General features: G+C 31.4%; 1 protein-coding gene across 2 annotated transcripts in view; it reads left to right on the top strand.

Annotated features, from left to right (window-relative positions):
- Positions 1-4,203: 4,203 nt before the first annotated feature.
- Positions 4,204-13,776, top strand: part of LOC114332894 (transcriptional regulator ovo-like) — a 161,240-nt gene continuing 151,667 nt past the window's right edge. Inside the window, exon 1 of one of the 2 annotated variants that reach the window (XM_050651772.1) lies at positions 4,204-4,570. In XM_050651772.1, coding sequence (XP_050507729.1) covers positions 4,432-4,570 — 139 coding nt within the window. In that variant the 5' untranslated portion in view covers positions 4,204-4,431. The remainder of the gene's footprint in view (positions 4,571-13,776) is intronic. The other variant, XM_050651773.1, reaches the window with a different exon arrangement.

Raw genomic sequence — 13,776 nt, 5'->3', positions numbered from 1 at the left:
TCCGTTTCCGTATCTCCTCCTCCTCGCTGCCATCCTGTAATCTGTACACCCAGATATGTGAGCTGTTTTACTACTTCAATGTGAGCATCGTGTATTGTCAAATTCTGCAAGTTTCGTTTGTTCCTTGTTTGTATTAGGTCTTTAGTTTTATCTATGTTGACGGCTAGCCTTATTTCTTCCGCATTTTCTTCAAGCTTCACATAAAGTTCTGTGGTGTATCTTGCAGTTCTTCCCATCAAGTTTAAGTACATCATCTTCGTACATTACAATCTGCTAAGATTCAGCAATAAATTTTTTGGGTTTACGGACATTTTTCTTATGATATTTATATTCCGTGCATATATTAAACAGAGTCAAGCAAAGAGGGACCGCAGCGTTTTGTAAAAAAAACTTTCTTGGTAAAGAAATTGAATTTTTATTTTCAAAATTAATTAATAATTACCGCTACTGTAAATCGAGTACATTACTTTTGTATATAATATACAGGGTGAGGCAGATAAAGGGCCTATTAGAAATATCTCGAGAACTCAAGGTAAGAAAATTATGAAAATCGGAATACAGGAGTTTTGAGGTTTGAACTATTTAATGAAAATATTTTGGTCTCTTTGCTACTTCCGGTTATACCGGAAGTTGGTTGTAACTTCTTTTTTTTAATGGGACACCCTGTATATTTTTACATTTTTGGATTCTCATTGATTTCTTCTTTCTTAAAATATAAGTTTTTGTAATATTATACAGGGTAGGTTAAAAGATAATTACGTTTTTTTATTAATTTCGTAGCAAAATTCACACCCTGTAGAATTGTAGTAGTTTGACATAATAAACTCTGTTTATGTTCAAATGATTTTTAATCTAGTCTACTATGTTAAGAATTATTGGTATAGTTAAATTTTTCCTTTTTTGTATACAGGGTTGGTCGAAACTCAGAATGAGTATTTTCTGAGTTTTCTTAAATGGAACACCCTGTATTTTAGTATTGTAATGAAATGTTATTTTAGGATACTTTTTAATTTCTTAAGCAATCCCCATACCTAACTGCTTCAATTTGTGAGTTATTGATGATTCAAGCCAAAAATTAATTGCAACACAAAATACCTGAAATTTGATTAGGTTGGCCGTAAAAATATTCAATCACAAATAATTTTTCGGAAATAAATACATACTAATTGAAACTAATACTTAAAATTGCCAATAATGGTTGAGCTATCAAAATATCTACGTAGTTAAGATTTTTGGTGCGTTTAACAATTAAGCACAAATTAAAGCAGTTGGGTATAGGGAATGCTTAAGAAATTTTAAAAAGTACCATAAAATACCATTTCATTACAATACTAAAATATAGTGTGTTCCATTTAAGAAAACTCAGAAAATACACATTCCGAGTTTCGACCCACCCTGTATACTAAAATTCAAAATTTAGCTATACTAATAATTGGTAACAAAAGTAGACCATATTAAAAATCATTTGAACATATAAATGGATTTTGATGTAAAACTACTACAATTCTACAGGGTGTGAATTTTGCTACGAAATTAATAAAAAAACGTAATTATCTTTTAATGTACCCTGTATAATACATATTACAAAACCTTATATTTTAAGAAATAAGAAATCGAGGAGAATACAAATACGTAAAAATATATAGGGTGTCCCATTTAAAAAAACGAAGTTACAATCAATTTCCGGTATAACCGGAAGTAGCAAAGAGACCAAAATATTTTCATTAAATAGTTCACACCTCAAAACCCCTATATTCCAATTTTCATAATTTTCTTTACTTTAGTTCTCGAGATATTTCTAATAGGCCCTTTATCTGCCTCACCCTATATATAAACAATACAATCTAATTAAAATAAATAACGTTCATATCAAAAATAAATATTAACGCTATACAGTATGGTGCAAATGTCTGCAATAGGGCTTTTCATCGATTGTCATTTGTTTCGAGCTTCTGTCATGTGTCACATAATATTAATATATCTACATCATACGTCTTTGGTTTGTATTATTGTATATACCAATAACGTATGTCGTAGATATATTAATATTATGTGACACATGACAGAAGCTCGAAACAAATGACTGTGAATGAAAAGCCCTATTAAGTCGATATTTCGTAAATCGGCGACTTTTAGGAAAAAACCCGAAACAAGTCGATTTTTATTTTTAAATTACGATATTTTGGCATGTATTTCATACGAGTGACGTCATCCATATGGACGTGATGACGTAATCGATAATTTTTTTAAATGAAACTAGGGGTCGTGTGATAGTTCATTTGAAAGGGTATTCAATTCTATATTCAGTAATATAATTGTTTATACGCAGTGTCCAAAAAGCATGTCCATTTGTCCATTTTAATTAAATTAATTGACAAAAAAATAAAAATGTATGTAATTTATTTAATTCAAAATACATTTTACCGCTGTCAGAAAACAGAAAAAAAAAATGTTCATTTGACAAATAAGCATTGTTTTTCGCTTAAATTAAATGTTCAAACTTTCAAGAGGTATTTGGTTGGCGGGAGCTGGTTTGAACATTGAATTTAAGCGAAAAACAATGTTTATTTGTCAAATAAACATTTGTTTCTGTTTTATGACAATAGTACAATGTATTTTGAATTAAATAAATTACATACATTCTTCTAACTTTGTCAGTTAATCTAATTTAAAAATATTTTTGACACGGTGTATAAATAATTATGTTAATATTTATATTACTGAATACAGAATTGAATACCCTTTCCAATGAGCTATCACACGCCCCCAGTCTCATTTAAGAAAATCATCGATTACGTCATCACGTCCATATGGATGACATTACTCGTATGAAATATATGCCAAAATATCGTAATTTAAAAATAAAAATAGACCTCTTTCGGGATTTTTCCTTAAAGTCGCCGGTTTACGAAATATCGAGTTTATTCCAGACATTTGCACCATACTGTAAAACTGTATATTGCAGGTGGATTGTGGAAAGTTCTAGAAATGTGATGAATTGATGTAACCCGCACTGGAATGCGGCAGGGGCCCCGTGTGATGAGTAATTTACTTTCTTATCAAGGCGGCGGGATGATATTATCAAGGGATGATATCAAGCCGCCCCACTCTAATGATGAGCGTGCTAATAACCGGAAAAATAACGCAAAAGATGGAAAACATAATACATTGTGAAGTAAAAAGGGATGAAACTAGTAGAGGTGGAAATTATCGATATAAACGTATAAATGAACATTACATTACATAGTTTCCCACCTTCAGACGTTTTGGAGGAGTATGACAGACAACTGTCACTATGACAGGAGAATTTTATAAAATACTCCTGTCACAGACGTCTAAAGGTGGGAAACTATATACCTAATGTTATGTTAATTTATACGTTTATATCGATAATTTACGCCTCTACTAGTTTAATCTCTTTTTATTTCACAATGTATTGTTTTCCATCTTTTACGTTATTTTGTCGGATATTAGCGCGCTCATCACTATATTTTTACATTATTTTGAGAGGGCTGTCTTTTAGAGATGTATTGGCACATAATTTTCAAAAAAACTGTGACAACTGTTACTATTAATATAAAAAAATGTGCTTTGTGCTTTAATTACATAATCGTTAAGTTATCGGGGGCCGCTCGTGGTAATTTGGCCTAGAGCCGCAAGTAGCCTAAATCCGGTACTGCAACCATCGGTATTTAAACGCAAAATTCACAACATACTTTAATAACCATGTTTTTTTTTCGATTTCTAAGCTGTATTTCTAAATATTTACTAAAACAATATAAACTTGGATAATAATTTTATTTGACAATTTATTTTTTTATATAATTAAAAATCGACTTTTGTCTAAAACTGAAAGAAGAAGAATTACTCCAAAACTACAAATGCTGAACCCAACACAGTCATTTATAGTATAAAATATGTAGATTAGCAGAAGGTCTGTACTTAATTCTACTTTCTTACAATAAAATAGTAAATAAATAAACCCACAAAATCATCAAAATAAAAATTCAGTCTTCCTTAAAAATTCCTGGTATGGTTGACAAGACTCGTTCAGTTACGGATACCTGGCGAGTAGGTACCCGCGGTACCAACAAGTCGGTATCCCCACTCCGAATCCTTGCGCCAATGCCAAGCTACTGAGAATAGGTAACCTTTACAGGTTCACCGTGTGGTATAGTGGATCCGAGGGGCAAGGGGATCGTACAACGGTTCACTTGGATGGAAATACAAGCGGTCATCAGTCTTCTCAAGGCCCTCCAAGTGTATGACACGCAGCATTTTTTAATTTCAACCTAACATCTACCTGTATAAACAATCAACAATGATTTTTACGAAGGACTTTAAGGATTTTTAGTGTTGTGATGTGAGTTAAGTGACTGTTCTGTGGTTGTGTGACCATTCTCAGGATACTCTTTAGTGACTAGAGGCACAATGCCGAAAATATTCTTGATTAAAAATAGGTTGCACCAGCAACAACTAAGACTTGAGTCCCAAAATGCTGGAGACGCGAAAACTGATCTTGGAATTGGTGATTGCCAGCCGCTTTCGTTGATAGTGCAGAAAAAAGACGGTAAGTCCCTACAAATTCCTCAACAAGACAACTTGAGCCCACCAGAATCAAAACCTGCTAAATCCTAAATTTTTCGTTTTCCCTTCTTTTACACAATTTCAAGGATCTATTAATCTACAGGCATAAGGTTTTGGCTAAAAACCTTCTAATCCTCTTCAAAATACCACTGAAACGTTAACGTAGAATCAAACCCTGCTGTCCATAGTTTTATGAACAATAAAATATTACTGTATGTACTTGTATGTTTTGCTATCAAAATGGTTCAAGACCTACTTTTAGTGCATTAGTTGAGCTTAAAAGTAGTTGAAAATATTATGTCGGCTTAGAATCAAAGTCTGTTAAATCCAAACTAAAAGTACAAATTTCTGAAGATGTAAAGGACATGCAGAAAAATTACTCTATACCAAATTAGCGTGCCATTTTATGACATTTATTGATGCCACTTTGATTAAAAAATGCCGGATACTTTTTGGGAAATTTACATTTTTAATGTTTTTTTAGTCTCGTGAAAAATTTCAAAAAAATTTTAGCATCTAGCAGGTTTTGGTTTTATAGGCCTCACTTCAATAAAACAATTATTACCTTTAACAATTATTTATGTAATGTATACAGTTATAAAAGACATGTTGTATTTTGAAGCATGCAAATAATACAGTCAATTAAATTGTTTTATAAACATAAATAAAAGTGGTCGCTCATTGGTTTTAAATAAAGGATATTATACTCCAAGTAATGAAGTTTAAAATAGGACAAAACCTCGCAATTTTTACAGAATGGATCGATTTGCTTAAAAATTTGAAAATAAGTAATGGATAGTCCAAGGATCAAAATCTATATATGATGCCGAAAGGCGCTTGCCACCCCATCTCGGGGGTAGAAATTTTTTATTATATTTTGACCGTAAAAGTTGGTAAAAACATTCATTCTAAGCAAAAAACGTTCTATACATTTTTTTGATAAAATTAATAGTTTTCGATTTATTCGCTATCGAAAGTGTTAGTTTTATATCGAAAAAACCAATGTTTTTAATAAGTTTTCTGTTAATAACTCCAAAAGCCTTCGTTTTATCAAAACAACTTTACTTAACAAAAATTTACCTTTTTAAAGAATAAACAGAACCGTTTTTTTTATTTTCTTTAAGACCAACAGTAATCGAGATATACTTTATTATGTTAGCTCTTCTTCGTCAAATGCGAAATATTGTAGTTTTAAAGTCAAAAGACGGGAAAACTATGAATTTTTCGAGGATACCTTGTTTAAACTAATTTAAAGTCTTTAAAAATATCCAATTCCAGAAATAAAAAAAAGTCTCTAGCTCAAAAATTAAGTGACTTATAATGAAAAGAATGTCAGTCCCTATTTTTTTCGGCGAAAAAGTGATCGGAAGCAACCTCCTAATCACCACCCTAATTAAAATTAGTCATTGACCTTATTTGGTCTTCTTTATTTATGTATTATTAATAGGATCTAGAAGTTTGACCGGCTTAGAATGATTAGTTTAAAAAAATCGAGTTAAAAGCGAATAACGAATTTTTGTAGTTGGAAAAAAATGGCATTTTCTTCATAATAGAAAGATTAGCATCAGAGATACGAAAAAATTTTTAAAATATGAAATTGTAGCTTGTTTAATTCTCAAGAACCTGTTTTGCAAAAATTTTTCCTACGGTAAAAATTGAGTGAGCTATTCACAATTAAAACTTGTAATAACATGCAAAAACCACCTTTACCAACCCTTTCAAAGTCACCTCTTTTTGCGACTGAGGATTTTAAAAAGATTTAATATGAATAGGCTTATAGATATTATAAAAACCTACAAAAATTTTTTTACCAAACTTTCTATGACAAAAAATAGAAAAGTTACGGTTAAAAAATCAATATATTTTTTTGAAAAAATAAGGAGAAATCCAATTGGAAGCATAATAATGTAAGTTAGTGGTGTTTTTTGTCCTTGGCCTTATTCATTCATCTTTACTTATAATATTATTAATAGATTATTAATATATCTTATATAATTATCTTAAATTAATTTTATATATTATTAATAGATGATAAAAGTTTGACTCCCTTAGAATGATTAGTTTTTAAAAAACTGGAGCTAAAAGCTAATAACGAATTTTTGTAGTTTGGTAAAAAATGCCATTTTCTTAGAAAGATTACCATCAGAGATACGAAAAAATATTTAAATATGAAATTGTAGGTTATTTAATTCCCAAGAACTTGGTTTGAATAAATTTTTTCTAGGGCAAAAATTGAGTGAATCATAAATGAGTATTTTCGAAAAACATCGATTTTTTCGATATAAAACTAACACTTTCGATAGCGAATAAATCGAAAACTATTAATTTTATCAAAAAATGTATAGAACATTTTTTGCTTAGAATAAATGTTTTTATCAACTTTTGCGGTCAAAATATATTAAAAAGTTTCCACCCCCGAGATGAGGTGGCAACCACCCCCATGGTAAAAGCGCTTTTCGGCATCATATAGATTTTGATCCTTGATCCACTACCTACTTATTGTCAAATTTTCAAGCAAATCGATCCATTCTGTAAAAATTGCGAGGTGAAAAGCTTCCTTTCCTGGACTAATAACTGACTGCAACTTTTTATTATAAAAAGGAATGAATCCCTCTCATTGGCTGTATACCATAATAAAAATTACTTTAAAAGATTACTAAAAAAGATTGAAATCAAAGTAGGTACATCACAAACGTTTTCGGACTAATCAGTCCATCATCAGGTTAAACTCCAGATCCAAAGCAGTTGAAACTAGCTACAGAGTTGGGTCAAAAATGACCTTTCAAATATAACGTTTGAGCCATCTATACTACATTGATAGCGACAATAAGTCGATGTTTAAAGAATATATTATTTTAAATTAACATGGTGGAATTAATATGGTTATTGTTGGAGACAGCAGGGAACAGAACTTTTTGTTTTCTGCAAAATTAAATAATGAAATGATAATAATGGGTCTATAAGCTGTGATAGATAATATTATTACAGATTTATTAAACATTTGCATTACAAGAATGTTGGTACATTAATAATAATTTTTCTTTTGGTGTCTATTCGTTTTGAATATTGGCGATAATTCTGGCTATAATTATTTTATTAACTGATGCTTTAAATAGATTAGTTGTTGATCTGAAGAACAGTTTCCTCAGGTTCTTTAACCATGATATTCTTCTCCCAATTCCTCGCTTTCGGAATACTTTCCCTTGAAGGATTATTTTCAGTAATATGTATTTAGTGCTGGTTCTCATTATGTGTCCGAGATATTCTAACTTTCTTCTTTTAATCGTATACATCACTTCTCTTTCTTTCCCCATTCTTCGTAGTACGGTCTCGTTGGTTATCTTGTCCGTCCATGATATCCTCATGATTCGCCTGTATAGCCACATCTCGAAGGCTTTAAGTTTTTTCTCAATCGTTTCAATGAGTGTCCGGGATTCAACTCCGTAGAGAAGATATACTTAACATCGTAGAAGCTTTACTTTTATCTCCAGATTAATGTTGTGGAATTTAAAGAGTTTGGTCATGTTGATGAATACAATCATAGCGTTTTCTATTCTACATTTTTATATACAGTGTGTGCCAACGAAAATTTTACCCCACCTCTAGTAACACAGAAACAAAGAGTTTCTTCACAATTAAAAAAAAACACGTCAATTTGTATTGGTAGCAGAGGCGTCATTTGAAATTTTGATTGGGAGGGGCAAGCATTATATATATTTATAATATATTATAAAATACAAAAAAAGGTCAGGGGGGCAAATGCCCCCCTAGACCCTGTCAAATGACGCCCCTAATTGGAAGGGGGACGAATTTTCATGCAAAATCCATGCCCTCAAATGTAACCCCCTACTGCCCCCCAGTTTTTTAAAATAGCAAAGTGTAGTCGAGTTACACATCATTTGAAAGGTATTTTTTTCTCTACACGACCCTCTAATTTTTTTTAATTTGCGAAATTACTTTAAAGACAATTTTGGATGTAACTAATTTATAATTATCATCATCATCACTGGCTCGACAACCCTTTCTGGGTCTTGGCCTGTTCCAGGATTCTTCTCCATTCTGATCTGTTTCGTGCTTTTTCCCCAGTTTTTTATTTTTAAGGTTATTATATCCTTTTCTATTTGTTCTAAACATCTCAGCTTCGGTCTTCCTCTTGTTCTTTTTCCTACTGGCATCTGTTTGAATATTTTGTTTGGTATTTCGCCTTCTTCCATTTTTTCTACATGTCCCATCCAACGCAGCCGTCCTATTTTAATGAATGTTATTCTAATTTAAACGAACTAATTTATAATACATTTGTTAAATCCAAAATTATCTTCAAGCTTATTACGCAAATAAAAAAAATAGTGTCGTATAGAGAAAAAAATTACCTTTCAAATGATGTGCCATTCGACCACACTTGCTATTTAAAAAAAAGTGGGGGTTGATGTGGGGCAGTAGGGGATTACATTTGAGGGCATGAATTTTGCATGAAAATTTGTCCCCCTCCCATTATAAATTGACGAGTTTTTTTTAATTGTGAAGAAGCTCTTGGTTTCTGAATTTCTGGGGGTCAAATTTTCGTTGGAACAGACTTAATAATAATAATAATAATATTACCACTTAGGGCCAAGCAGGCTCATGGCTTGGATTATAATTTCATGGCTTGGATTATAATTTTCTTCCATTCCTGCTTGTTCTTCGCTTTTTATTTCTAATAAATTGCTTACATTGAAATATCTCAGGTCATCATTAACTTTTCTCTTTTTACCACCTATTGCAGGCTTAACAAGATTTTTGGTGTTCTAACTGGGATCATTCTTTGGACATCCTAACCATCTATGTCTTTGTGATCCTACTACCGCAATTATATTAGGCTCCTTATATAATTCTTCTGACTCGTTTTTTATTCTTCGTGCCCACTGCTTGTCTATCATTTTCCCTCAAATATTCTTTGAAGTCCTTTTCTTTCCCATACCTACTGGTATCATTGATCCCTCAGTTTTTGACAAAGCCCAGGTTTTTGAGGAATACGTAACTATTGGTCCTATAGTGTTATACGTTCTTAATTTAGTTGCTTTTGATAAATATACTTTTGCTTCTGTTGAGTGCATACAACGATTTCCGGACAAGGGGCGGTTTCTCCATTGGTTCACTTGTGCAGTGAACACCCAATAAATTTTCATTAAAATAAACTTTTTTTTAAATCTCATAAATATTATAGTATCATTAAAATATATGTTTTAAATATTATAGAATCATTAAAATATAACTTTATTTATTAATAATATTTATTTGCTCTACTCGATGCAAGTGGCAAGTGCAGATACTATGCTGTGGTGCAGAATTCAAATTGAACCAGCCAGTACTAACCTAACCCTGTAGTTATAAAAAGAAATATTAAAATCCGTGAAACCAGCGATCGCCTATTTAAAACAGTGAGGATTTGTTCAGTGCACACAGGGACCAGTGGGGCGTTTCGTTTCACAGTTTGGTACAATATTTTCTGTTTGTGTTATCTTCAGACTTTAATGCACGTGTTATCGATGTTTTTGCAAAACACAAAAATCGAAGAATGGATTTTTTGTATAAATAAAATGAATAACTTCAATAAATTGAATACAAAAATTATTACAGACATTTTTATATTATTTTTAAAGTTAAAATTTTGTTTATAATTTGCTTTAATTTAAAGTATTGCATACGATAATAAAACGTATCTCATATTTCTTTTATGTTTTATTTCTATAGCAACAACATTAACAGTAATAAATAATATAAAATTTAGACAAAAACGGACGAGACCCTCAAAAATTTTTCGCCTGTGCCACAATTATCCGCGCCTCTTATTCACCATTTTTATAATTCATCATCATCATCATCATCATTAATGGCGTTACAACTCTTCGTGAGTCTTTGCCACGTTTACTATTGACTTCCATGTTTATCGGTCCTGTGCCATTAATTCCCATTGTCTCACTCCCATTTCTATAATTACATTCCTTAATTGAACACCGTTTTTAAATTACCACGAGCCGCTACTGTTCCTGACATTAGTCTTTTGTGTATTTCCTCCCGGATACTACCTGTTCTCTTAATATTCAAATCTCTCTATTATACCTGTTCAAAGTTATACCTACGTTTTTCCTGTATCCGTTGTTATCATTAAAAAATATTGTCCCTGTTCAAATTCCTTGTTCGTCTATTTCATTTACTTAGTTTTTGTTTCGTTTATTTAAGTCAGTCCTTTTTCTCGAGCTACCTTTTCCAGTTGTTCCACTACCCAATTGATATTCTGTACGGTACAAACGTCCGTGAATTTGAAAAACCTCAATTTTCCAAATAATCTTGACAATGGCAATTTTCTAGATTCTAATAGACAATTTTTTTCTTGTAAAATTGCTGCTAGAGACGTTTTTTTTTCTTCCTGCATATAGTTTTCATGGACCAAATTGTCTTTTTTCTGTCAGGTCCATGTTTTCCTTACATGCTCTAACATCATTGATTTTTATTAATTACTCTTCCTTTGATGTCTTAAACAAATGTAGGATTACATTTTAATGTACATTGTTTGTACTCCAAGCATCCACTGCAGCAGCAAAAGAATTACTTTTTTACCAGTCACATTAAATATTTGCTTCCCAAAAAAGTTTTTGGACCGGAATAATTTTTTGTTCAAATCAAATTTTTTTGTTTTATGTCCGGTGATAACAATGCAGTTAAAGATAAAAGAAGTGCAGTTAAAACTGCAACAAATACAGTAAAACTGATGGTAGATTCGGATTCAGCAGTAAAAGTTATTTATGTAGGGGAGATTGACGTAACCGGAAGAATTTATTTCCGCTCAGGAAATGATCAAGAATACTACTGGACTTTATCTTTTCAGGGTTTCTGTTGTGACTGAGCATTGTATTCTTCAATATTATTACATTATGTTTAACGATTATTCTATGGAAATTTTTTAGAACATGTAAGCTTCTATTCTGTAGTAAACATTACATTGTATTTTTATTTGTACTTACAAATAAAGATTTTCACGCATCCAACATTATTCTGTTAGCTTTTTCACATTTCCGCCCACTTTTTTCTCAAATTGCAGGATTAGCAGTATTCAATGCTCTTGCCATGTTTCCAAAACTACAGCGTCACTGTTACCGTTACTTCCAATATAGTTATGGTAGTAAGTTTTGCATATTTTCCAAACATGTTCAATGGGATTGAATTCATAATATAAGGAGGCCGTCTTAACACATTTACCTATCCAAAACTATGTATAATCTCGTCTACTATAAATATTTCTGGTTCTTTATTTTTTCTTTTGGCTAACTTCCGACTTGAAAGAATCCTGAAAAAATGAAATATCTTTTTTAATATTAAATATTTTATTTTAAATAATTTTTTGTTAATCATTTTTTATTTTATGTACTGTCCAGGAATTTGTTGGTTGCTTTATTTACAATTTTGGAATGGTATGACGCATTATCCACAACTATAAGAGACTGTGTAAGCTTGGAAGCAGTATTTCTTTCAACCATTTGACACACATCAACGTATTCATGTTATCGTGATAATCAGCCGATTTTGATTTGGACATTTGGACGAAACGCAAGATCTGCTCCATCAGAAAAACCATGTTTTCCACTTGAATGCAATAAAATATGTCCCTTTCTCTCAGTATCGGTGTGTTTTATAAATGTTATACTACTGTCCTGTCAAACCCGTTTTATTCCATCTACGTTTCCAAGAAGAATCCACGTTTCCTCTAAATAAACAAATGAAGAATGTTGTTTTTTAAAACAGTTTCATAAAAACTTAATTCTTTTGTGAACAACTCTAGCTCTTTCACACAAAGTTTTTCTGTTGTCTTCCATTTTGAACCTAAACCCGATCTGCGTGAAAACTCTCCAAAGACTTACCCTGGAAATTTCGAATGTACTTCGGTCTTAATTTCTTAACACGGTAAAAACCTGTACTTTCTTCTCACGGATTTTCTATAAAATGTCATCGAGTTTCAAACTTAAAACCCTCAGGAACATTGTTAGTCTTAGGGTGTGGTCTGGTCTTTTTCTGTTTTTTAAAACTGACTTGAGTTTTGTCTCACTAATACACAATGCATCGTGTTTTATGTCCGGATTGAACTGGTCGCAAAGGATCTTTATTGGCTTTTTATAGCAGTAAAATAAGCGTGCAAATTAAATATTACTTAATTTATATCTAATATACATCTCGCCATTTTCGTTGTCAATGCACAAACTCTTAAAAAGCACATCAAACTCTTGACAATCATGTTTACATGACAAACTTATTCGAGTATAACCTATCAAGATATTTTAGAAAACCTTAATCTTAAGCTTATTTCAAAGTCATTTGTATTTAAATGGTGTGGTTTTCGGACCCGGTAGAAATTAATAAATTTTAATCTATTGTACTTTTCATTATTATACATATTGACGATAAGTACTACTCATATACAAATGACTTTGTAATAGGATTAAGATACGGTTTTCTAAAATATCTTAATAGGTGCTATATATTATGATGCAAAATATAATATGAAACGACAATTAACGTCTGCTTATTTGCATGTATTACATACATTCTTTAAAATATTTGGCATATTTGAGTCAATTTTGTGCATATATGCGCATATTCGCTGATTTCTGTTGCATATATTTCGGTTTCTAAGCCAAGCCGCACACCAAAGAAACATGAAACGAAAAACATGAAACATGAAACGAAAAACATGTTTCATGAAAAGAAAACACTGCTAAACAAATCTCAAAGTCCGCCTACCAATGAAAAGAGTGTGATTTATGCTCATGACACATTTTTATTTTCGGAGAGTTTCATAATTGGCCGGACATATATTTGTTTACACCTCAGAAGACAGTAAAAAGAGAAGTCTAGAGATAGATGCAGACAATATTTTTAACAAGAGCAAGAAACTATCCAGAACACCAACCAAACAACAGAAAGATGAAAACAAAATTGATCAGCTTTTAAAAATGATGCAAAATTTAACAGATCAAACACAAAGTTTAACATCGGAGGTAAAAGGAATAAAAGAAGAACAACGAGAATATAGAAATGACCTCCGAGAATTAAGAAAAGAAATAAATGAATTCAAACAAAGTAACCAACAACTACAAAAAGAAAATGATGAAATGAAACAGGAACTAAAGATAGTGAAAATGAAGGTAGAAAAGTTCG

The sequence above is a fragment of the Diabrotica virgifera genome, chromosome 5, assembly GCF_917563875.1.
Source record: "Diabrotica virgifera virgifera chromosome 5, PGI_DIABVI_V3a".
Classification (NCBI taxonomy): domain Eukaryota; kingdom Metazoa; phylum Arthropoda; class Insecta; order Coleoptera; family Chrysomelidae; genus Diabrotica; species Diabrotica virgifera.
This window is presented reverse-complemented; position numbering and strand designations above follow the sequence as displayed.